The following is a 23,813-nucleotide window of genomic DNA, read 5'->3' as shown; positions in this document are numbered from 1 at the left end:
TTATTTAGAAATTGAGTGATTGGTTCAAAATCCAGCTGTCTTAGGTATTTAAAAAAATGAAATACAGAAATACAAATGTACATTTTATTAAGACATTCTCTTGTTTTTCGGACTGATAAGTGGTATTCCCCAGCCACCACGGTGCAGAAAATGATTTTATGCTTAAATCACTGCCATGAATAAAACAAATTATGACTTGGTACATTTTTTAAGCATTTTATCCTTCAAGTATATTTGAAAAATAAAGTCTTTATGTTCATAAAAATGCTCAGAGATAAAAAGACACTGAGCATAAATGTTTTAAAATCACATGTTAAGTTAACTGATGTCAAACTGTGTGGTTTTTGGTACTCAGGTCCAGAGGTTTTTATCTTCCACTACCAGCCTGAGGCACCGGGCAGATTTTAGATCTGAAGCTGTTCTGTTGTTGTTTTTTTGCTTTCTGCTTGTGTCACTGCCCGATTCAATTATACACATTTGCTGCAGAGAAAAGTCTCAAGTACTCTAAAGCAGGCTGTCCTCGAGAATTTGCCTTTTTCAGCTCATTTTGTTGTTTCCTCACTTCATGAAGCTGCCGCCACACTTCACAGTAGGGGTGGTGTTGGTTCTGCCAAACAAAGTGCTTTGTATCACAGCTGAACAGTTCGATTATGGTTTCATCACACCACAGAATATTTTTCCTCATGCGCTCAGTCCTCCACATGTTTGGTTTCAATATCCAATCACACTGTCGTCATGTGTCATGTCTTTTCCACGATTGCCTTTCTTTAAGCACGGTTGTTTCTTAAAATAGATCCAGCTCCTCCCTGACCCAGGGTCTCTCTTGTTTTCTCAGTTGGGTCGGATGAGTAGTTGGACAAAAATGTTAATTCAGTATTTTGGGGGATTTTTCCTGCTATCACTGTTTCTGTGAACCACCAAGAATTTTCTTTTTTATTTGTTTTAAATCTAAATTTATCTCCTCCCAGCTCTGACTGTAAACTCTGCAGACAGATCCTCAAACCATCTGTACAATAAATACTGAACATGCTCCAATTTTAATCGTCTGTGAACTTGTTGAGACACGAGACATTTAGAAGAACTGGTATGCAGCATAATTTAGTTGATAGTGTCAATGAAACATTGTTAAATTACTTTTAAAAAATCTGTGGCAAAGACAAAAAAAAAAATGTAATTCCATTTGAATTCAGGTTGTAACTACCCATGTCAACATTTACCACTTGCTCAATGAAAAACCAGTAAAAAACGTTTGTCACCCTGTCCTCTCTGCTTTTGACATCTATTTTGGCACTGAAAAGGAAATTATTCCCATTCATCATTACGTTGTTTTTTTTTAATTGAGCCCTGGTGTACATCTATAGGATCTGCCTATACTGTATATACAGAAGGTTTCTGTATGGACCACATCTTGTGATTGCAAAAACAGTAGGAAGACTTGACTGGACTGAGAGAAGTCAGTCATCATTCCTTAGTTTATATAATATTGTGTAATGTATAATGTAAATAATGTTAAAATAGTCCACTTCTTTTTTTTTTAAGTAGTTCAGATTTAATCTTGCGGAAAAAACACCAGAGAATCAAGAAATGTCAAAAATCAGAGCATTTCGTTTTGATGCTATTAACTGGTTGTAGTAGCTTTAAAACCAACAGATGTATGATTTAAGAAGAGATCAGTAATTGATAGCTACCATTTGTTTATTATTTGTTGGATATGTTGCCCCATGTGTCTGCGGTCCCAGTAATGTGACTGAATATACTCTGTTTTTTACCCCAAAGTCAATAATTGTCACCTTTTATTATTTAATGTAACCTAACTAACTTACATACCTCTTCTCTCTCTCCCTCGCCTCTTCTTTCTCTGCTGTTTTGTCTTAGGTGACATTCACAAAGCGAAAGTTTGGCTTGATGAAGAAAGCCTACGAGCTGAGTGTGTTGTGTGACTGCGAGATCGCTCTCATCATCTTCAACCACGCAAACAAGCTGTTCCAGTATGCCAGCACTGACATGGACAAGGTCCTGCTCAAATACACAGAGTACAATGAGCCTCACGAGAGCCGGACCAACGCAGACATTATTGAGGTAAATGTGTCACTTAGCATTGTTTAAAATTCAGGTCCCGCATTGTTACAGGGAGAATTTACCCTTAAACAAAGCAGAGATGTCTATCAGTATGTATGGGCATTACCAGCTTCGTCTTAGAAGTGGAAGTCGGAGAATCAAATTGAAATCTGGGAGCTGGTTGATTAATAAAACTCCTTTTCTCCCTTCCCTTCCAAACTGGATGCCAATTCAAGACAACATTGCAGAAGAGAAAGAAGAACAAAAAATAATACAGAGAGATAAAACAAACAACCAATAAAAATGGGCCCCGCCCAATGTTCAATAATTAAAAACTGTTCCTTAGAGTCTGTGAAAAATCATTTGAATGCACCGTTGTGTGGCTCCGTCCAGACACTTGGGCTGGCAAAATCTGCAAAGCTCCACCGGTAATGAATCCGTTATTTCTCCTCTCTCATGTTCGTCTCAAAGATCAGTGCACAAAACAATCAGAAAGCAGCTTCCATCACTTTCATCGATTAAAATGACATATTAATGTTAATTCCCCTCCCTTCCTAACTTGATGGCGAGCCAAAATAAAACTTGTCTGTCATTGGGTTTGTGTGCTCTGCCGTGCAAGCTGGTGGTCTGTGGTGTGCCAAAGATTGTTTGCAAGGGAAAAGAAGCATCACTCTGTAACACCCCTCAGTCACACTGGGCTGGGAGTGTTTTAGTAGTTTTTATAGTCGTCACATAGTTTCCTGAGTTGCATTCTTCCAGTTAACACTTCTGTGATATCATATCAATAATTCAAGCTGATCAACTTCATAGTTTTGAATCAAGACCTTTAGTGTTTGGATCAAGTAGTTTTTGGAAGGATGAGGTGTGTCAGATTTAAAAGGCTGTAACTGTTATTTCAATGTCCGAGATACATATTTAACAAACATTTCTACTTAATGATAAGTATCAGTCACCCAATATTAAAGTTCTCTCGCTTTTTTTTTCCTTTTTTACTTTCACAGACTTTGAGAAAGAAAGGCTTCAACGGTTGTGACAGTCCAGAGCCGGATGGTGAAGACTCCATCGACCAAAGTCCCCTAAATGACGACAAGTACCGTAAGACCACAGAGGACCTGGATGTTCTCTTCAAGCGCTACGGAGTAAGTCCTCTAATGTGCCCGTATTTCAAACAGGGTTTATTGTGATTACTGTTTGTTCTGCTTCTCTCTTGCCTGCAGACGTGTTGGTAAAACATTTGTCTGTTGTTATTCTGTGTTTGGCTCAAGTGCCTACAGGAAGCAGCTACTGGTGTGAAGTTCCTCTAACTGGTTGTTTCACACTTTTTTTCACTGAGTGCTCAACAGAAGACCATAAACTTCAGATTACAGAGGAGATAACAGATGTAGGGGCAGCTTTTTGGCCACTGTCATATCTGGCCATATTTCTTAAGGCAGATTTTAAGCAGTTATGGAGACTGCATTGTATTTTTAAGTCATTCGAACTTTAATTCTCTTTGACACATCAGAGCGTTTTGTTTCAGTCATTTTCCCCATTTAGACTACTTAGTTACAGCTTTAGTGTTCAGTCCTGAAAACGTCACAACTGCTACAACTTCGGCGGTATTTTTCTGTTATAAGCTGACGATACTCACCTGTATCTCTCACTTAAATCAGACTGCCACAGTTGCATAATATCATTGCTGTGCTTTATGCCAAGACCCACATTCAACTAAATGTAAAGAGCGTGAAAATCCATGAATATTTTCTTTCATTTCAAGGTGAATTCAGGTGGCATGTCCTCAAAAGGTTGGGGAAAAATTCAGCCTTCAAGAGCAAGAAAACAGAAGCTTAAAGTGATAGTTTGGGTCTTTTGATGTAGGGTTGTATGATATACTTAACCCATTCAGTGTATTACCTGCAGTAGACGACCGTCAGCTCTCCCCTTGTGTGGAGAAGCAGTGCGTAGCACTGACAGGGAAGCAAAGCATTGTAATGCTAAACAGCACAGATGGCAAACGGTACTTTAGCCACCTAAAGGAAGGCGCACCTAAAAAAATCTGTGTATGTGTGCGCTATATTTTGAACATTTTTGGTTCTTTACAGACAGCCAGGCTGTACTTGTGTGTAGGAATACAGACGTTGTATGGTCGAGGGAATGTAGTGCCAAAGGAAAGGGCTGTCTGACAGCAATGTTAAGCGGCAAAAATTTTCAGTTAGCAGCGAGTAGTTGTTGTACAAAGAAGACTAAAAGTAAAATTCTCTCTTCCCGCTTTGCAGCAGTCGACCGCTCCGCCCCAGACGTTCTCCATGCCAGTTACGGTCCAGTCGTCCAATCAGAGCACACTGCAATTCAGTAACCCTGGCAACGCACTGGTAACTACCTCCTATGTAACATCATCGTCGCTCACGGATACCCACCTCCTGTCGCCACAGCAACCGGCTCTTCAGAGAAACACGGTGTCTCCGGGGTTGCCACAGCGACCAGCCAGTGCAGGTGAGTGAGTGTGACGAGAGTCGTGGACTCATTAACACCAGCAGAGACTGACTGAAAATCACTGACCAGCCTCTTCATGGGTTTTGGTCAGTGACATGAAGAAAGAAGATAAACCTCTAAAGTTATGATTTTGGCTACAGCTTGAAGAAAAATGTGACCTCTACTTTAATGCTTCTACTTCTGCATTATTAACTCAACCTTAAAATCTATCCATCAATACATTCGTTACTCTTTTATAGACCAACAGAGGATATCGTATGTAGTTTCCAATACCCATACTACCATACTATTCAGTATTTCAGGAAAAGATTGAGTCGAAGGCCACACGCAAGCTACTTGCTTTACCTCTTTTGTGGTGCAAATTCCAGCAAAGACGAGTAAATTCCTGCACAGTCTTTTCACCTCTGCACTTATAGATTTCTTTAAAAGGTCGTCATTTCGGTCACAAAGACCTTTCTCAAGACATCAACAACAAGAAGTCTTGAGAAAGGTCTTTCGGACTAAAAAGGTCGACCTTTTTTAATAAATTCATCAATGCAGAGGTGAATGTGTGTGTGGGAATTTACCCTGTCTCTGCTGAAATGCCAACAATTACAAAATTAAAAATTACCAGGATTTCCTCCTGCAACCGGTTGCATTTTGCAGTATGCAAGCCCAGCATGCTTTTCTGGCTATTCTGACCCACAATCCTCTGTGCAGTGGAAGATGTGTCACATCAACTGAGCTGCCCAGAGAGCACAGACAGACGACAGCTAATGGGCTGGGTCCCAAATGGCAAGAGGGTCAAAGTTAAAAGCGCAATGTTATGACAAAGTAGTTTACGATTTGACATTTGCCACACTCTGCTTCCAACTTGGTAAAATGTTTTACCAAGTTAGTTTACTCCAGTCCTCTGGAGTCGAGCAGTGTGGCTTTTAATTACCTTTAGCCCCATTTACAGTCATCATTTGAAGTGTCTGTATGTATTTAAACGTATGTGGAAAAAACCCAGATGAGATTTAAGACACTTTTATTTATACAGTAAATAACCACCTATATGTGTCCCTGTTGGCCAGATCTCAAATGGGATGGCAATCTGTAGGCTGGTTTTCCTTAGCTACGTGCAAATCATCTGTCCTAGACTCATGACTAAGTGTGAACAGGGCTTTATAGTTTCTTTTTCTGGATTATGACTCAAGATTCAAAGGTGCACAATGTATGTGGTGAAACACAGGGTTGCATGCTCTGATCTGTACTAAAAAGGCTTATAAGTAATAGGAAATAATAATTAGAATCAAAAGAGTAAAAATAGAACGAAAGAAATAAACATATAAAGGCTAAAGATTAGAATAAAAAAGGACACATTATTATGAGTGTACATTGACAATTTGTTGTCAAATATGGAGAATTTGTTGAGATTGAAAGCTTACTGGAAACAACAGCTGACAAAACAAAGTCCTTCAGGAGCTGTTGAAAGAGACTTTGATTATTTCCTAAATTAGACTTTTCAGGGCTGCAGCATGTTTTATGCCAGAATAATTTCCACTACGTCATTTCTTCCTCTTTTTTTTCTTATTTATATTTCTGGAAATGTCAAAGCCTCCAGTGGCTTCTAGTGTTTTCATTCTGAATTCTCATCCTTTTTATCCATCTCATCCTTTTTCAATAGGAGCTCTTCTTGGAGGCGACTTGAATAATTCAAATGGAGGATGCCCAAGTCCAGTCCGTGAGTACTCCTATATTTGTTTCAGAGCATGAGTTTGCTTTCTTGTTATTAAGTCCTTCTTACAGCCAAGTGTTCTTGTGGTATCTGCTCTGTATTAGAGTATTTATCCCAACTCCTTTCCAAGGTTTTCTCCTCTCCTCTTCTCCTCTGCACCATCTGTGATTGTGCCTCAGAGAGATCAAGGGATGCCACCAGTAACATCAACATACATGCATGGGATTCCCTGCACTTCCCCTAAGACATGTAGTCTGCTTTATAATTCACCTTTTAACATTTATTTTTCTCAGTTCTGTCTTTGCACAGAAAAAATGTTTTTGTAAGCTTAATTTTCATCTGATATTTAGAGTGAAAACACCTTTTTAAGGTCTTCTGGCTCCAAAATCATATTTATTATTTCAGGAAATATTTCAAAGAAGACATCGAATATGATTTTAGTTGAAGGAAAACGTTTTTCTTGACATCCTGGCCAATAATCACCAACACAAAATTATTCTGAAGTCCTATGTTTACTTTAAAAACAGCTTTATTCTGTCGATGTTGACATGCGTTTAATTTGGAGCCTCCTGGAAAGAAAAACATTTTGAAAACGAAAGCTTTGGAGGATTTACACAAATATTAATTTCACACACAATATCCGCACCCTGCTGTCTGCATTCACCTGTTTGATTTTTCCTATTGATTTCTGTCCATTCGCACCTCTATCACCCCCGCAGCTAATGGATACACCAGCGCCAGGGCCTCCCCAGGCCTCCTCACTGTTTCCAACGGCAACAGTCTGGGGAAAGTAGTTCCGGCCAAGTCTCCACCCCCACCTCCGAGCCCCCAGATGGTCAACAGCCGCAAGCCAGACCTCCGAGTCATCACCTCACAGGGGGGAAAGAGCCTCATGCAGATGGTGAGCTTAACCAAGCCGAACTTGTGTAGTCCGGGTCCTTTTAGTTAACATTTTAAACCTTGTCCATTGAAAAAAAAATGGCACTTTTTACCTCTGTAACACAATAAGTGACTTAAAGATCCTACAAACAACAACCAAGAGACGTGAAACTGAGAAGATGTGTTAAAGGACATGAGGGGACAGGAATTATTTTCATTTTATCTCAGAAAAGCTTCACTGGTCATTAAATGAGATGGAAAACTAAACAAAAACACCAGGAATTTATATTGATGTATCAAATGAAATCCAAGAGTTTGACTGAAGATAAACAGTCCGTCAGAGGCTGTTTGCCATCATTTTTGTGATCTTAGTAAATACCTGTGAGCAGATTTGAGCTCTCGACTCTGTGTTCGACATGTCATTATTTACTTTGGCAGAGTTGATAAAGTCTCAGATGAATCAGCCGACTCCCACTGACGGACTCATGAGATTTCTCAGAACCTTTTCAACTAAACATGCACTCACATTTGCCTATAGCCATGTTTAACAGTGTATGCTAACCACCAACAGGCTATTAAAACATTAATTCCTTTGAGATCGAAGGTTTGGAAACCGTAGTTGACAGAAAAGTGTCCCAATGAGGTCTATTTAATAGTGGCCCTGGAGCTTTTGATCATATCACACAGTCGAGTTTTTGGCCACGTGTCGTAGAATTGCAGATCTACAAATGTCCTTTTTTTCTGACCATTTTAAACCTGCAATATTTTTAACAATGGATCACATGATTTGCATCTGAGAGGACCCACAGAGAATGATCACTTGCAGTCCCAGTCTGCTCAAAGAAGCATTTTAGTGTCTCTCAGCTCATTTCTTTTGGTTTTTATGGACCACAAATTTACGGTTTCGACTCAGTCTAAGGCTGGGCTTTGGCCGATTCAATCCTGATTCGCCCCTCCAGACAATCGGAGGAGAAATCTGATCTTGGACCTCGGTCAGTACTGATGCTCGGCCCATATTATTTGGTAATGTGAGTGGTGTACAGATAACTCTTGTCTTGAACTGTATTTTTTTAATATACTTGTAGTTACAAATCTGAATCAGAGTTGTAACTCTCTGTGTTACCACCCTTTGCAGACAGAGGATGAGCTGGAATTGGTAAACGAGGTGATTTCCTCCACGTCAGTCACTCGCATGAGTCGATGGCTATCGACTGTCCGCACATTATTAGCATGGTTACTATACTGTACAAGAGTTTCTCATTGTTTTGGTCTTGCTCCATTTCTTGACTGCATGTGGTTCGAGGCTCATGGTTGTGTTGTTTTATATTGTTAGGATCATGATCTTCTGAGTGAAAACATAGAAAATCCTCCATGTACCTTCAGTCAGTTCACCGTGCTCTAGGAGAATTGTCCTCGGGTGATCTCGTCAGTTTTGAACCAGGACCATTTACTCCATCATATGATACCACTTAAAGCATGGGTGTCTCTTCACTTGCCATTGGGGTGCGAAGCGCCGCGGAGCATGTTCCCCGTTCACTGACACGTACACCGACTCTCATTGTCACCTTCCACTGAAACTGTCGATTAGAGTTGTTTATAAAAACTAAGTGGCATTACATTAAAGGCATTTCTCTCAGATGTTTTCCTTCAGACTTTATGTACAGCAGCTACAGCAAAAGCTTAACTTGAAACATGGCTGCAAATAACAGTTGTTTTCATTATCAGCCAACATGCAGATTATTTTCACTGTTAATCGATTAGTTGTTGAGTCTGTAGAGTGTCAAAAAATTGTGAAAATACTCAAAATTCTCTTTTACCAGAGCTCAAAGTGGCGTATTCAAACTGCGTCCTTGCCAAACAAACAGTACGAAACTCTATACTATCATTAATGACAAAGAACAGCAGCAAATCCTTAAATATAAGAGGCTGGGACTAGCAATTGTCTGACATTTTTGCTTGAAAAATGACTAAAACGATTAATCGTATATCAAAATATAGATTTTTTAATTGACATATTGTTTAGTTGCATTTGATGTTGAAACATTTCATTGATCAGCAGAATTTGAAGCAAAAAACTATTTTCTAATTTCAACTTCTCAAATGTGAGGATTTTATGTTCATCTCTGTCATATAAGAGAATAAACTAAACATTATTCTCTTTTGGACTGTTAGTCTGATAGAACAAGCATTTTAAATATGTCATCTTGGCCCTAGGCATTTTTCACTATTTTCTGACACTTTACAGACAAAACTGTTAATTATTGCTTGAATAATGGGCCATTAAATGACTTTAGTAATAAATAAAATAATCGCCGGTTGCAGCCCTACGGATGATGCTAAATGTTATTCATAATGAAAAATATAAAACAGTAAAAAGAGCGATAAATTATTACACACAGAAAGCTTGCTATCCTGTAAAATCCTGTTTTAACTGAAGCAGAATTTACTGAGAGGAGAGGGATGATGGCTGCTGCTGGTGCTGATTGTCAGTCCCCCCTTTTATATTTCCACTCAAAGTTGATGGGCAAGAATCTAATTTTCCAGAGGGTAGTGATTCATTTTCATCACTCTCACCCTGCCGCCCCTCCTCACTTCTTCACAAAGGCAGTTAATTGAATCTGGCCCCTCTCTCCGGTCTATCTCCTCGCTCTCTCTCTCTCTGTAAATTCAGCGTTACAGTCATAACTCAGGCCCAATGTTTCTTCTCAGGATGATCCGCATTCACAAGGTGTCACAATTCAGAAGATTAATTCCAGACCAGAATTATTGCATCTCCGGCTTTTGTATGCAGACCCTTTATTTTTCCTCTCTCTCTATCAAAGGGCCTCAGTTTGCTTTTATCTGTGTTATAATTCAGCTGAACCAGACTCCAGAGTGCTGTGCTATTCAGAGATTTGTGTCTTTCAGCGCAGGTACATAATAATAAAACCCTATGGTAGAAGTTTCACAGATCTAGCAGCACCTGTGTGAGAAACACTGAATATTTTGTCATCTAAATGTCTGACTTAATGTACAAACACTGAGTAAGCACCAGGTTTGAACCCTGTTGCCTTCCCTCTAAAAATGAATGACTGAAACATAAAAATACGGTAAACTGTCGTGGAGTACACCTTAACCACACACTGTAAGACCTTTAGTGACATCCACTGGAGAAACACGAGATGAGCTGCAGAGCTCAGAGTCGAACAACATCTGGATCACTGTAGTTGCAAGGTAATCATTTACTGCACGAAGACCGTGTCAGTTTATTCTGAAATGTTGTGAAGTATGTGGAATACAGAGTGGACTGTATACAGTTCAGTAGACAGTATTAGAGCTAGTATTGCATAATCTCCTGATTCACACGCTTGAACACATCAGCGATTAGTAATTAAAGAAAATTAATCTGTGACAACTTTAATAAACTGTTGAGGAAAAAAAAAAAGACTGGTTCAGCTTCCTAAAATGCATATTTGTTGGTTTTCTTGTTCTTCTGTGATGGCAAACCAAATATATTTTGGACTGTTGATCAGACAAAACGAGGCATTTGAAATAAATTAAGTAAACTTTTAATATTTTCTTACATTTGTAAACTTTCAATAAATTGATTCATTGAGAAAATAAAGGACAGATTAATTATTATCATACTGTTGTTTTAAGGTAAATTGTGCTTTAATGACTGAATTTCTTTTTTAAAAATAAACCTATACGGCGCCCAGGGTGGCCTACGTGTCAAAGCATTTACCACAAACTGCGATATCTCTCAGACACAGCGTTGCAGTTGAATCAGGTGCTTCTCAGCTCGAGGGCAGCAACTTTTAAAGGAGGCTGATAAATGTACAGCCTTTAATTGTGCTAACAAAATCAGTATCTCTGTTTTGTGTCTGGTCTGGACGGGAACCTTTATTGCACATCATTCCTCATGTCTTTCTATCCTGATGTCCTGCCATCTCTTCACTGTTGCTATCTTAGGAAGGCATAAAATCCCTGATAAAATACTTTACCAAACCCCACCCTGATACATAATTATATCTGATGGTTGAATAAGCTGCCTTTAATGTAATACGTCTGTTCATGGCACACCCGTAACAAGGAAACTGTTTTTGATGCATGCCATCAAGAACCTCCTGATAGTAAATCCACTTGACTTTGAGATTTACTCGACTCAGTACATCATTACGAATCCAACCATAAGCACATCATCATCCCCAGCATGTCAGAGTTTACATTATTGAAACAAGTCATTTTAGCTTGAGAGCACACGTAAAAGTTCCTTGTTTCTGCTGTGACTAACACGTCTGTGTCCTCTCGTGGCAGAACGCCCAGCGGCTGGCAGCTGGAGCTCAGGTGGCTCAGACCCTCACCACACCGGTGGTCTCTGTGGCCACACCGAGCCTCCTGGCACAGGGGCTGCCCTTCTCTGCCATGCCCACAGCGTACAACACAGGTGAGCTAAACACACGAGCTCCCGTGGCTGTAAAACAAAGTTTAACTTTGTGTGTTACTAACCTCTACGGCTTGTTGAGATATATCCAAGGGAATACAATTAATCAAATGTGACTTTTATCCTTTGTCCTCTCAGAGTACCAGCTGACCAGTGCAGACATCACTGCTCTACACGCTCTGGCATCACCTGGTGGCTTGTTGCCAACCAGCGTGTCCACATGGCAGCAGCAGGCTGTTTCCCAGCAAACACAGCAACAACAGCAACAGCAGCAACAGCAGCAGCAACAACAGCAACAACAACAGCTTAATCTTGCATCACTTAGCAACTTGGTGTAAGTCTTTTCTTCCTTCTTCCCATCAGCGCTGCGTCTTTTTTGCCCTTCCATGAGTGTCAGGGAGGATGTTGATGACGGTGGGAGCTGGTATGTTTCGGGTAAAGCTCTCAGTCGACTGATGACCCTTGTAACATTGGATTACCTTACTACTGACCTTCCCAGACAGCTTGCATGATATTCATACCATAACCTTATATGCAAGCAACTCACATTCCTTTCTAGTGAACTGGTCTCTCACCAGCATCTCACCATCTCTTCATAACATCAATCTGAATATCTGGCCTTCACTTCAGCCATATGAAACATTTTGCAGCGTTTGGAGAGATGAAACAGTTTCATTTTCTGTTCCTTTAGTTATAGCTAGTGTAACATTTGTAACTGGAGAGTTTATGGTTTATTAGAGGGAATTCAGACCTGGTATCAACATCCGTCCTGAGCAATCCTATTACAAGTGAACAGCTCTCAGTTCACGTCTGGCATCAACAAGTGTCTCAAGTGACCACTTGTGATCAGATCTGACTTCCCTGCTCTATATGCAAATAAACACGTAAATCACTGAGACAAACCAATACAAAGGTTTTTGCAATAAGTAAATAAGTAAAGTTCATAACTATTAGAACATTTCCCGAACCAACGAGAAGACCTGAATACCTAAGAAATTGCCACAGACAGCGTTTCACGAAGTTTATAAAGTTACTAGAAACTCAACAACTCCCAAAATTGAGTGATTATTAAAGGGAGGCTGGTGACCAAAAGGTGCCTGTTGAAACAGACTGTGTGTTCACAAACGTCTGCTGCTAACTTTGGCAGGTTAATTGAGCCCAAACACGCAGTTTACATTAAAGTAAACTAAATGAAAATGTCTGTCTTCTTATGATCAGATCACCCAGGACGCATGTTGATACCAGGTCTGAAGAGGGAAACATGGCTTATACTCCTGTTATGACTCTAGCAAGAGATATTTTTCAACCTGGCAACCCAAAAGTCAGACTTGGATCTGATCTATAATGCATCAAGCCATTATTTACTTAGTAATTTATAAATATGGAATAGAAGGAGCCTTTTAAAAAGCGCTACCAAAATAAAGTGTATAAAATAAAATCGATATCAGAGTAATTGCACACAAATATATCCTTATGAATGATTAATTTTGTTTTTATATATCATTAATGTTTTAATAGTTAGGAGTTTTTCCACTGTAGTAGTAAAATATTTATATATGTTTAACAAATAATAGATATTTTGAAGTAAACAGCAGCATACACTTACACATACACCATATATTTATATTTTATTCCTCCAAGGTCAAACACACACAGCAGGTAAACATCAGGCGATTTATAAATGTACCAACATGAGCAGAATCGGCTCAGTCAGATGTTAATATTAGCTCAGGATACCTCCCAGCCTTAATATAAACCAGTGATAGCTTGTTTAATGTTTTATCTTCTCGTTTTTATTTAGATGTTAAATGATCATCAGGTTTAATTTAAAGGTGTTCTGAAGAAATACATACACCTTTTTGTGCGTTGCTGTCACTTTGTCCAGTCTTTCAAAGACATTCATGATGATAGTCAGTCTCAAAGTCAAAGTCAGAAGTAAAACCAAACTTTTCTCTGAAGAATTGAAAGATTCTGCCAGCGTCACTTAAAAATGTCACTTAATTTGAATGTAATTTGCTGTGTGGATACAGGATTTTTCATAGAAACGAGAGGCAAAGACATGTCACTTGACAAGTATTAAACGGATTAAACTTGATTTGAGTTTTATGGAAAAGCCGTTGGCAGATATTTTTCACGTTAACATTGAAGATTTAATAAAGAATCCTGAGAAGCGTCTGTGTTGGATCAGAGAACAGTGTTAGTGTTACAGCAGCTGAACGTTGCAGGATTCAGGTTGGGTTTGTTGGTAGCGTGAACACCAGATCCTTGAAGTGTGTTCTCTCCTCTTGTCCACAGCATGTGGGGCGTGGACAAACAGAGCAGCGAGCTGAATAGCCAGGTGTCCAGTCTGGCTGCCAATCTGAGGTGAACAGCCACTGCTAGTGTGTGCGTGTGTGAAATGTCATGACCTTGTCTGTAGGGGGGGTTTGTAGTCTACTTTGCATTTGAAGGGCTTTTGTCTAAAACTACTTACAGCATATGTTAGCTGTGGAATTTATTTTATTAACTCATAACAAGGAAGAGTAAAGTAAGAGTAAACTTTTTCAACCTTTAACTCGTAAAACAAGTCTGAAGGTAAGGTAAGGTGTTCAGAAATATAACTGTACTGGTCTGTTCTGTATAATGTTACAGACTAGATGAAACTAAAATAGGTTGGTTTGAATCAAGTTAACAGTCTATGAACGTTGATTTTCCTTAATAAAGTCCGCTGCATTTGCTTTATAATCCATCAAAAAGCAAGTCAGCATGGTGGAGACGCACACTCTCCTTCAGCTGTACTCCAGATACTTCTTTAGTCATTACATTTTGAAGTTTGAGCTAAATTTCATAATTTTGTGATTCTTCGTATGTGTATTCTGAAACTCACCAATCGCTTATTTTTCACTGGATAAGATTTGTCCTGAACATCAAAGAAAGTCGTTGCTGAATGTTTACAGTAATCAAATTAATACCAACTAATATTTTTTTCTAATCTAAACAAAGAATCTTTGATTTTCATAAATTATCTCAACTACTTTTCAGTTTCTTGCAACTGACTTTTGATTGTGTGTAGTATCACTCTAGCTCGATCACATCCAGAACTTACTTGATCCCACATACAAAAGTTGAGTGCCACAGATCTTGCTAAAAATAGTTTCAGACCTAAAAAAAACAAACACGAGATATTTTGACTGCACATTTTCCCAAGAAAGATTGTTCTAATTAAAGCTATTTTTTATGAGAAAGTGTTCATATTTCTACATACATTTTAACAGTTTGAGGATGTTTTATGAAAGTCTTTGCACACTGAGTCCGATCTGCTAATTAGTCTATATGTAAAGAAAATTCCCAATACGAGACAAGATGGAGTCGACAGGGAGTGAAGAGAGCTTTGTGGTCCTCACTTCCTGAGAAAAGGGAAATAAAAAAAAGACAACTAGGTCCATCAAATCCTGAAAAACAAGACAAGAGTGAGGAGAGTTGGAATGACACATTAAAAAGAAGTCCACAGATTTCCCCAAACCGGTTGATCCTGAACTAAATTAAACACAACATGAGGTTGCATTTATTTTTAAACGTGCCTTAATTTGGGGTGAAAAAATAGAACTGGTGTGCAAAGGTCTTAACTCCTTCATCATTTAATGATTTTTTGAAAAGAAATAAAAATGATTCATTGATGAGGCTCAGAGTACACAGAATCACAAAACAATGAAATTTGCCTCCAAGGTCCAAACTTCCAAAATTCATAAGTGAGGAAGTTTGTGGAGTATCGGACTTTGCAGTGTCCCACAAACTTATTGGAAGTTTTTTTAATGAATTAAAACAAACAAAAAAAACAAACAATCCATGACATGAACTGTGAAAAGTTCTAAATTCTGACTGAGTTTGCATGAAATGACCTATCTGACAAATAATTGTCGAGTCCCAGCTTTGACATGCTTTTAAAATCGTCCCTTCCTATTTTATGCTGCCGCTCTGGAACAACCACAAATACGGTGGCCTCTCAGGACCAAACACATGCAAGAGTAAAAGCCTCACGCTCAAAATCATGAAATGCTGCAAATGCAAACAAAAAGCACAAACATTAAGAGTGTTACATTCATGTGTTTTAATAATTGCAGCCTTAAGGGAACTATTACCTTGATAAAAAGTAATTTAACCTTAAAATTAAAAAATGCCCGGTGAAGATGGTCATGATTTTGCATTCACTCTTCACTCTAGTATGCATGTTTGTCCTTAGGGAGCCACCGTACACACTCTGTAGTTAAGGAATGCACAGAGCGTCACTTTCCTGATGGACACATTTATTCTTGTGTAAATGCTCCGTTCACCGTTTGATCAGAAAACAAGATTTTCTTGTGTGCTGGAACAACTTCAGCAGGTTAGGGTCTTTGTTTCTGATGCTGAGACATTATTAACATTATTGCTGTTGTTGAAGAAACCTTTGCTCGCAATAATGTTTCACACTTTTCTCCACACATGCCTTCTAATCCACCTCTTCCCTTTGGTTTGGGCTCCAACATTTTGTTTTCTCCCCACAGTGTTGGTTCTCCGTCCAACCTGCTCTTGGGTAGAGATGAGTGGTTGGGCCGGTACTGTATCACACTTCCTTTTTCCTGTGTGTCTGTGCGCTTTTGGCTGGCTCCCCCCTTATAAAGCATGTCTGGTGCTGTCTGCAGTCAAACAGGAAAGAGACGTAGTTCCGGTTTCCACCATGTTCTCTAACCCGAGATTATTTTTCTGTTTGTCATCTGTGGTTTCTTCACATCATAGCTGCCTCACTGCCAACCACCCTGTCACACTGATCATTTCATGCTTCCTGGGCTGTTTTGTTGATCTGTTGGGAGCAGTTTACTTATGCTGTGAAGGCTCAGAGTTGATTGGATTTATTGAATAATCGAATGTGGCTTTTCCCTGTTGGTGCTGTGCCTTGTAATGTCGGTTTTTGTCTTGACGCAAGTCCAGTTTCTCACTCACCTTTGTCAAGTAGCTAATCATTTGTTTCCCTCCTGCCTTTCCTATTCTGTCCCTTATCTTCCATCGTCTTCCTCTCTCTGACCCTCCTCTCAGGCCTGTGCCTCATATACCTCAAGGCGCCATGCTGACCGTCAACACAAACTCCAGCGTGAGCATCAAGTCTGAGCCTGTCTCGCCTGGCCGGGATCGCAGCACCCCTTGCCCTCCTCCATCTTCTACCACGCCGTCCTCGACCTCAGGAGGAGCCATTCTGACCGCACCGCCGCAGTACCCGGGCTCCCTGCTGTGCCTGGAGCCCCCGACCGGCCGCTCGCCTGCGGACAGCGTGAGCAGCAACGCCAGCTCCTTTGAAGGCAGCGATCGCGATGATGCTGGCGCAGCTGGCGGCGGAGGCGCAGGGGGCGGCGGCGGTGGCGGCGGTGCTACAGGAAGCGGCAATCCTGCAAGCCGATCCATGCCGCCCGACTTCAGCCCTTCAGCCGAGCTCCTCAGGGCGTCGAACGAACCGGAGCAGGAGGGAGGGAACATCAAGCGCATGAGATTGGACGCCTGGGTCACATAGAGGCGACACCTCTCTGCACCCACAGCGACGTTTGGTGACACTCGCAACACACGCACCCACATTCATCCTTACACCCCCACTGCCCCGACCCCACTGCCATGTGACACTATCATCACACATCTGCCTCTGTCCAAATTTATACAACTCAGCTGCATCACCCAGACTAATGAGGCTTTGCCAAGAAAAAACAAAACATAAAAAAATGAAAGTCCGTCGGGGCTCACGCTCCGACTGAGGAGAGGACGGCTTCGTGCTCAGCTGGGTGTTTTGTCCCTGGTAGGCCCTTGAATATAGAGGGACAGTAGATCTTTAAAGCCTTCTTGCTTGAATGGACTCCTGTTTAGTAATTTCTTTTGGTAGAAATGAGGTGTTGGACCTTTTTTGCAACCTGACGAAACCACAAAAACATTTATCTCTCACGTGGTTTCTGCATAACCTTCATGTATTTACATCTGCTACATTGTTCACGATGTGATTGGTGGCTTGTCGACATTATGAGACTCACCACTTCCTGCTCGCTGAAATCCAACTGGATTGTGTGCTGTCCATTCTTCCATAAGTCACCTCTAAACTGCACTTTTGGATATAACTTAAAGTTTGAGGACTGAGCATCTATGTGGCACTGAGCGAACAGACTCAAAAAGGCTCTTCTAGGTGAGGATACGGTTCTTTCTGCTGCAGCCCCTCAGGTGGCACTCTGTGGCTGTGGAGTCGAGGACCTTGCCAGAGTGCCAATATCGACCTCTCTTCAGCGACAACAACAAAATGCCAAATGCCTCTCGCACACGGTGCAGGGACACTGACGAATTATCACTCGCACTGTCACGGAAATAACAAGAACTAGTAAACTGTCGATGCTCTTCAGGCTCTGAATTCGCCGTCGCTCTCTCCTTGGACCGGGTGCTCCTCCCGTCCCGTCCCGTCCCGTCCCGTCTCACCTCATCTCTGGAACTCGGATGGAAATTGTTGCAACAGAAATCCAGCCAGTCGACTCAGCTTATTAACCAGGAGTAGATGCCATCCAGTTAAAATGCATAGAGTTTTTTGAGCCTCTGGTGGCTTTTATTTTGTCGGGTAGGGAAGTATTTGGTTCTTTCAGTCCAAGTGTTCTTTATATGTTGGTATTTAAAAGAAAAAAAATCTGTTTTGAGGGTCCGTTAGTCGTCCAGAAGTAGGAATTCTGACTTTGTATAAAAATCACTCCTTATACAAAAGCTTTGATGTCCTCTTTAGCTCTCTCTAGCTCTCCTTAGCTCTTTGCCGTGTTTCAAAAAGTGAAAGGAAAAAGACATTTTCTATATTTCTACCGCTTCAGTTGGCGACAAAGTAAAAATAGCTTTTCGGCTTCAACGACGTGTATGTACATATGAATATATTTGCATAGACTTTGCTAGGTATCCCTAAAAACAAGCAATGTGTTGATTCTCAGTGGATCTGTTTGCATATATGAGTGTGAATTTGATATGTTTCGAGCTACGGTGCAGGGGTTAACGCCGCACTAGGTAGTGCTGGTGGATCGGACTCGTTTCAGTAAACCTATTTTATGCTAGTGTTGATGGTGTGTGCACTTTCTGTCCCCCACTCACAGAGGCCTGCTTGGTTGTGGTGTCATCATATTCTCCTACCACACATTTTTAAAAAACCCACGATCAAAGTCATCCATAACCACCTGAACATGAGCAGACTAGGACACTGCCATTCACTCGTAGTGTAGTTGAGAGGTGAAACACTTCCTTGATTGACAGAATCGTGTAAAATCTTTTCCACGTTAGACACAGATTATGCCTTTTTTTCACTTTGAAATGAAGTCAAGAAATTGGCTACCAAGTGCTGTGTTTGTGGTTCAAATGTATGTTTTCTAGTTTTGTCTGAAACCATTTCAATTTTGTGTATGAGTGTGTGTACACAGGTTGTTTATAGCCTACAAATAGAGAGTTTCTCCTTTGTTTTCCTTGAGACGATGCTCAAAGCGCAGACTGTTGTTGTTGACTGATTAGACAATCCTACACTTTAAAGTCAGTGTGGGTGGAGTGGAGGAAGTGGACCCGGCTGCTCGTATTTGATGATGCTTGGTGCGATTAGTCATAGCCCACAGCACTGTGGGTTTGTGGCGATAGTCCGGAAAAAACATCCTCGCGTTGTCGATGTTTTTAATGATCAGGCGATTTCTCCGTCCCTCGTTCGACAGCGTGGTGAGTAGCTTTTCTTCTGTCAATCATCTCTGATAAACAATTCAACATCCAACACATTCAATAAAGTCATGTTGGAGAAATTTGCCCCTTAAACGGTTAAAGGAATAGTTTGACATTTTGGGGAAACTCACTTGTTTGCTTTCTTGCCTAGAGTGAGAAGAGAAGATCAATATTAACTCATATTTGAGCTGAAATTTCAAGTATTACAGCTGCAGCCTCAGCACAATGTGACGGAAGTTGAACTTGAAAAAAATGCTATTCGATGGTCACCGGGAACTTTTAGACCACCCTACAGGGGTTTTACCAGAGCCTGGTAATAATAATGCAAGTCTACCAAGGCCCATGGTAACACAGTACAAGGTGGAATCGGACATTTCCGGTTAAAACAATGGAAAAAATATTTTTCCAGACAAAACCATAGTCACATGACTAACATTTCTAATTTAACAGATTTGAATAATCGAAAAATCATGACCCATCCCTGCTACATTTTCAAGTTCATAAATATTGTAGCTGAAGGTTATCAGCTGTGGCTATACTTGATTCAATTAATTATTGAATTGTAAAGATGGCAGAATAACCACTGCTTCGTAGTCTAAGGCTCACAACTGTAGCGCACGCAGACAGACTTTTTTAAAACCGGCAAAAGAAAATGTGATTTAATGCATATTTCCATCCACGATTCCTCCAGTGTGTGTGTTTTCCCATTATGTTGAACTATTCCTTTATAAGATCCAACTGACGAGCGGTACCAGCCTCCAAACAGAGCTAACGATCTCCTCTTCTTTCCACGCGGTCGTTTCCATTTAAAAAATTTCCTTGAAAACTCTCTTGCGTTTGTGGGCGCTGATGGTTGACTGAAATGTGACACCACACCGATTGGCTTCAGCGTTCTGCTTCACGCAGGTTCGTTCATGTACAAAAAGGTTCTCTGTCCAATCTAGCAGTGTAGTCACAAGACAATCTATATGAGAAATGAAAACCTGCACCCCTGTTACTTGTTGTGTACAATGTTTTTTAGAAACTCACTATTTTTGGATTAATTTGTGCTGGTGACAGTTCCATTGTCTTATTATTATGATGATATAATTATGGAGCTTTTATTTTATTGCTATTTTGTGTAGGATAGTCAACTGTTTTTATTTTCTCTCTCTTATTTTATCTTCCTTATCATAAACATATAGTACTGGTTTCCTTTTTTTAAACAACTTGCTGAAAATTGCACGATCAGTTATTGTGGTATTAGCAAATGCAACGAAGGAAATACCAGTTAAATGCTGCAATTTTAATTAAGATATAGAATATATTTATAAAAATGGGAAACAACTGAAATTAGTAAATCATGAAATTTGAAAAATGTAAATGCATGGGATACAGGTAACAACAAAACTTAAGTTACGTACAGTAATGATACAGGACATGCATCACAAATGGGTTTGAAAACAACTCAGAATAATGTAGCATATGAAATACTAAAGATGAAATTTATAGCTAATATATTGTGTTGAGCTAGTCTGCTTTGGGTTTTTGTTGTAAAGAAAATATTTCTTTTTGTTGTTTTTTTGAGAATGATATACAATTTGTGTATATTTTCATATACAAAGTATGCACTGATATGTTATTGAAATTCTATACCGCTTTTACAAAAAAAGTGTTTGTTGTACCAAAGTATCCAAGTCCCTTGAGACCTTACCCTTTTTGCGTATGTTTTACCGTATTTTATATATTAAATAGACAAACTGAGTGAAATGAATTTGAGTCTGGTTTATTTTCTAAACTGCCAAGAAAATCAAAGACTGTGAGACAAACCTTGCTTCTAAAATAACTCATTAACCCCAATCAGGACAATTTCTTGTCAGTAAAATCTCCAGAAATCTTTAACTCATTTGTTGTTCTCATTTGGTTTGTTTCTTCTTCATCTTCTGCTCTTTGTCACAGTTACAAACACGTGCGATGAAGCTTCATTTCACACATTCAGTGATAACGAGACGACTAAATTTAGAGGAGCTCTCATGACCTCCTGCGAGGTAAGCGAGTCAACAGTGTTTAATGCGGAGATTTAACTATTTCATGCAATAGCAACAAAAAACCATCACACCTTCTGTTTGTGTCCAACGTTGACTTTGTTTCTTTACATTTTTTACTACTTTTAATAAAATTTGTGTTTTCAGATCCTGCATTTGAGTTAAAACAATACCAGTTCTATTACTCGCAAAATACTATTTTACTATGAAAAGTCCAAACAGAGCAAAACGTTTGCACACCTGTGGATCCACAGAAGGGCAAACGTAGGAGAAACCAAGGGCCGACAAAATCAGAACAAAAACTCCTGCATTGTTCATCTCACTTGAGATCATGAATACATTTTTAATAACATCGTTTTAGTACAAAGATCTTCATCAGGTACTGCTGTCTGTGCCAACTTTAACTCTTTAGATGCTGTAAACGAAAAGTAGAAAAGTATTTAGGGCACCATAACAACCGTGATGAAGATCTTCGTACTACAACATTCCTGATCTCAAGTGAGATGAACTGTTTTGAGAGTTTAATCAGAAAAATTTACTTTGTTATGCAGAAAAATGGACTCTGTGTTTTATTATTATACATTACAATCTGAATTAGTTCATTAACAGAACTTTAATGGCAACTATAAAGAAGCAAATGTTTATGTTCGCTGTCTTCAAATAGAAAATAGGTACAAAAAGGCTCTCAGTCCTTCAGCGAATGAAAATGTTTCTATTTATTTCACACTGAGCTCAGAATTATACTTTTAGCTGTTCCCATTTAGGATGCCAGCATGGAAAAGTAGTCAGCAGACGCAGGAAGTTGTTTCATTTTCTAATACGAGTGACGTTTTTGTTGACATGTTCACTGGGATTCTTTCACAGGTTGTAACAGGTCGGCTCATCATAAAAGTTTGATATCAAGTGACGCATGTAAAAATGAGCAGAGCAGAGGAAACTGAACGACTGGGAAGGAACTAACAAAACTTTGAGTGCTTAAAAGACAAAGATCCCTCATTTATCTTAAACAGTGTTGGAAGAAGTATTCAGTTGTCTTTCTCAAATAAAAGTAGCATTACCACTATGTGAAAATACTCAATAAAAGGAAAAGGAAACTATGTAAGTATTAGGGAAAATAAGGTTCTGACAATAGATTATGTTTACTGATGCATTCATGTAAAAGTAGCATTTATTCTTGTAGTAATTTCAAGTATTTTAAATACTTCTTGGTGGTTTAATATTTCACAATGGACCACTTAATAAGATGATGCAAATGTTTTGCATGTCAAATTTTAGGAGTCCTGAACTACGTGGAGTAAGGTGAGTACCTCAGAAGCAAAGGCTGATAAAGATGGTGTCGACCTTCATCAATATCTGGTGATTTTAACCCCAAAGTAAACCAACTTTTGATTTTTTGACTGTTGCAGTGAATAAATCTAATTGCCAGAATCTATGATGGTAAAGTAAGTTTCTGTTAACCACGGATATGTAGAAACTTAAGATTTCTTTAGATTCAGTTTCCTGTTTTCTGTTGTGACAATGCTCTGCTTATGTTCTGGTTAGGTTAAGGCACAACACCACTTGGTTATTGTTAGGGAAACATCATGATTTGACTTATAATATCTGTTTTTTGTCAACACAAACGCAGCTGAGATGCTCTGACTTCCTGTCGAAAATATCATGTTTTTGTTGCCACGAGCCAGGTTGTAAACTGTCCCCTTAAAAACATCCAGTGGTTTCACAGTTACAAATGTTGTTGATGAAGGTTCAGTCAGTTACAAAATGTTGAAGTTTTGAACTGCGGTCAGTGCCTTGTCAGCCTCGTCCCCTCCGCCCGCTGATATGAAAATCAGGTCATAAAACACACAACTTGATCGTGATATGACATTTTGTGGAAATGTGATACGAAGCCTATTTCACATAACACAAAGTGGTTTGCAGAAATTATAACTGTCAAAATTACCTGTCAAACTTTGAAATTAAAGTTTTCAAGTATTTGAGATATGAATATATTTGTAACAGTTCCAGTTGTACTTAATGCATTTAACTGGATTATTTTTATGACAGGCTGTTTTATTTTATATAACTGACAATACAAGCGTCACATCTATTCATTCATATATAACATGGTGTTGTTATACTGATGTAACACAAAGCGAGTGTGGAAAGGGGTTGGTAAAGGGTTAACGGTGTGGGCTATGGCCAGATTTTGGGTTTGTTCAAGAGTAAACCTGTCAAACAGCACGGACACATGAATGGATCCCCACTCTGTGACACTAATGCTCAGTCTGGGAGCTGAATGATTTCTTTCTTTTTGTTTTTACACAACATTTTTGTGGTGTTTATTTCCCCCCCCCCCCCGTCTGCCAACTTCAACTATGACTCGGCTGTTTCTTTGTTCCTTTGTGGAAAGAAAACCTGCCCACATTTGCTTTTGTTCAAGACGGGCCACATTTTTTCAGGTTTTGAAATTGCGCACCGACTATTTGATCTTGCTGAAACTTGCCTTGTGACTCATGATCACAGAGGACCCACGTTTCCAACTTACATTATAATTACTAATTTTTTG

The 23,813-nt window shown here is 39.5% G+C and overlaps 1 protein-coding gene across 5 annotated transcripts in view; it reads left to right on the top strand.

Moving 5' to 3' along the window:
• Positions 1 to 20,994, top strand: part of LOC311272978 (myocyte-specific enhancer factor 2D homolog) — a 31,891-nt gene extending 10,897 nt beyond the window's left edge. Inside the window, exons 3-13 of one of the 5 annotated variants that reach the window (XM_084379780.1) lie at positions 1,876 to 2,079; positions 3,060 to 3,197; positions 4,314 to 4,530; positions 6,179 to 6,235; positions 6,949 to 7,130; positions 8,244 to 8,273; positions 11,405 to 11,534; positions 11,670 to 11,865; positions 13,827 to 13,895; positions 16,052 to 16,102; positions 16,581 to 20,994. In XM_084379780.1, coding sequence (XP_084235906.1) covers positions 1,876 to 2,079; positions 3,060 to 3,197; positions 4,314 to 4,530; positions 6,179 to 6,235; positions 6,949 to 7,130; positions 8,244 to 8,273; positions 11,405 to 11,534; positions 11,670 to 11,865; positions 13,827 to 13,895; positions 16,052 to 16,102; positions 16,581 to 17,049 — 1,743 coding nt within the window. In that variant the 3' untranslated portion in view covers positions 17,050 to 20,994. The remainder of the gene's footprint in view (positions 1 to 1,875; positions 2,080 to 3,059; positions 3,198 to 4,313; positions 4,531 to 6,178; positions 6,236 to 6,948; positions 7,131 to 8,243; positions 8,274 to 11,404; positions 11,535 to 11,669; positions 11,866 to 13,826; positions 13,896 to 16,051; positions 16,103 to 16,580) is intronic. The other 4 variants (XM_084379781.1, XM_084379782.1, XM_084379783.1 and 1 more) reach the window with 4 other exon arrangements.
• The last annotated feature ends 2,819 nt before the right edge of the window (positions 20,995 to 23,813 follow it).

This window comes from Pagrus pagrus (assembly GCF_965226575.1).
Source record: "Pagrus pagrus genome assembly, chromosome: 17".
NCBI lineage: Eukaryota > Metazoa > Chordata > Actinopteri > Spariformes > Sparidae > Pagrus > Pagrus pagrus.
Note: the sequence above shows the minus strand (reverse complement) of the source record. Positions and strands in the feature narration are given on the sequence as shown.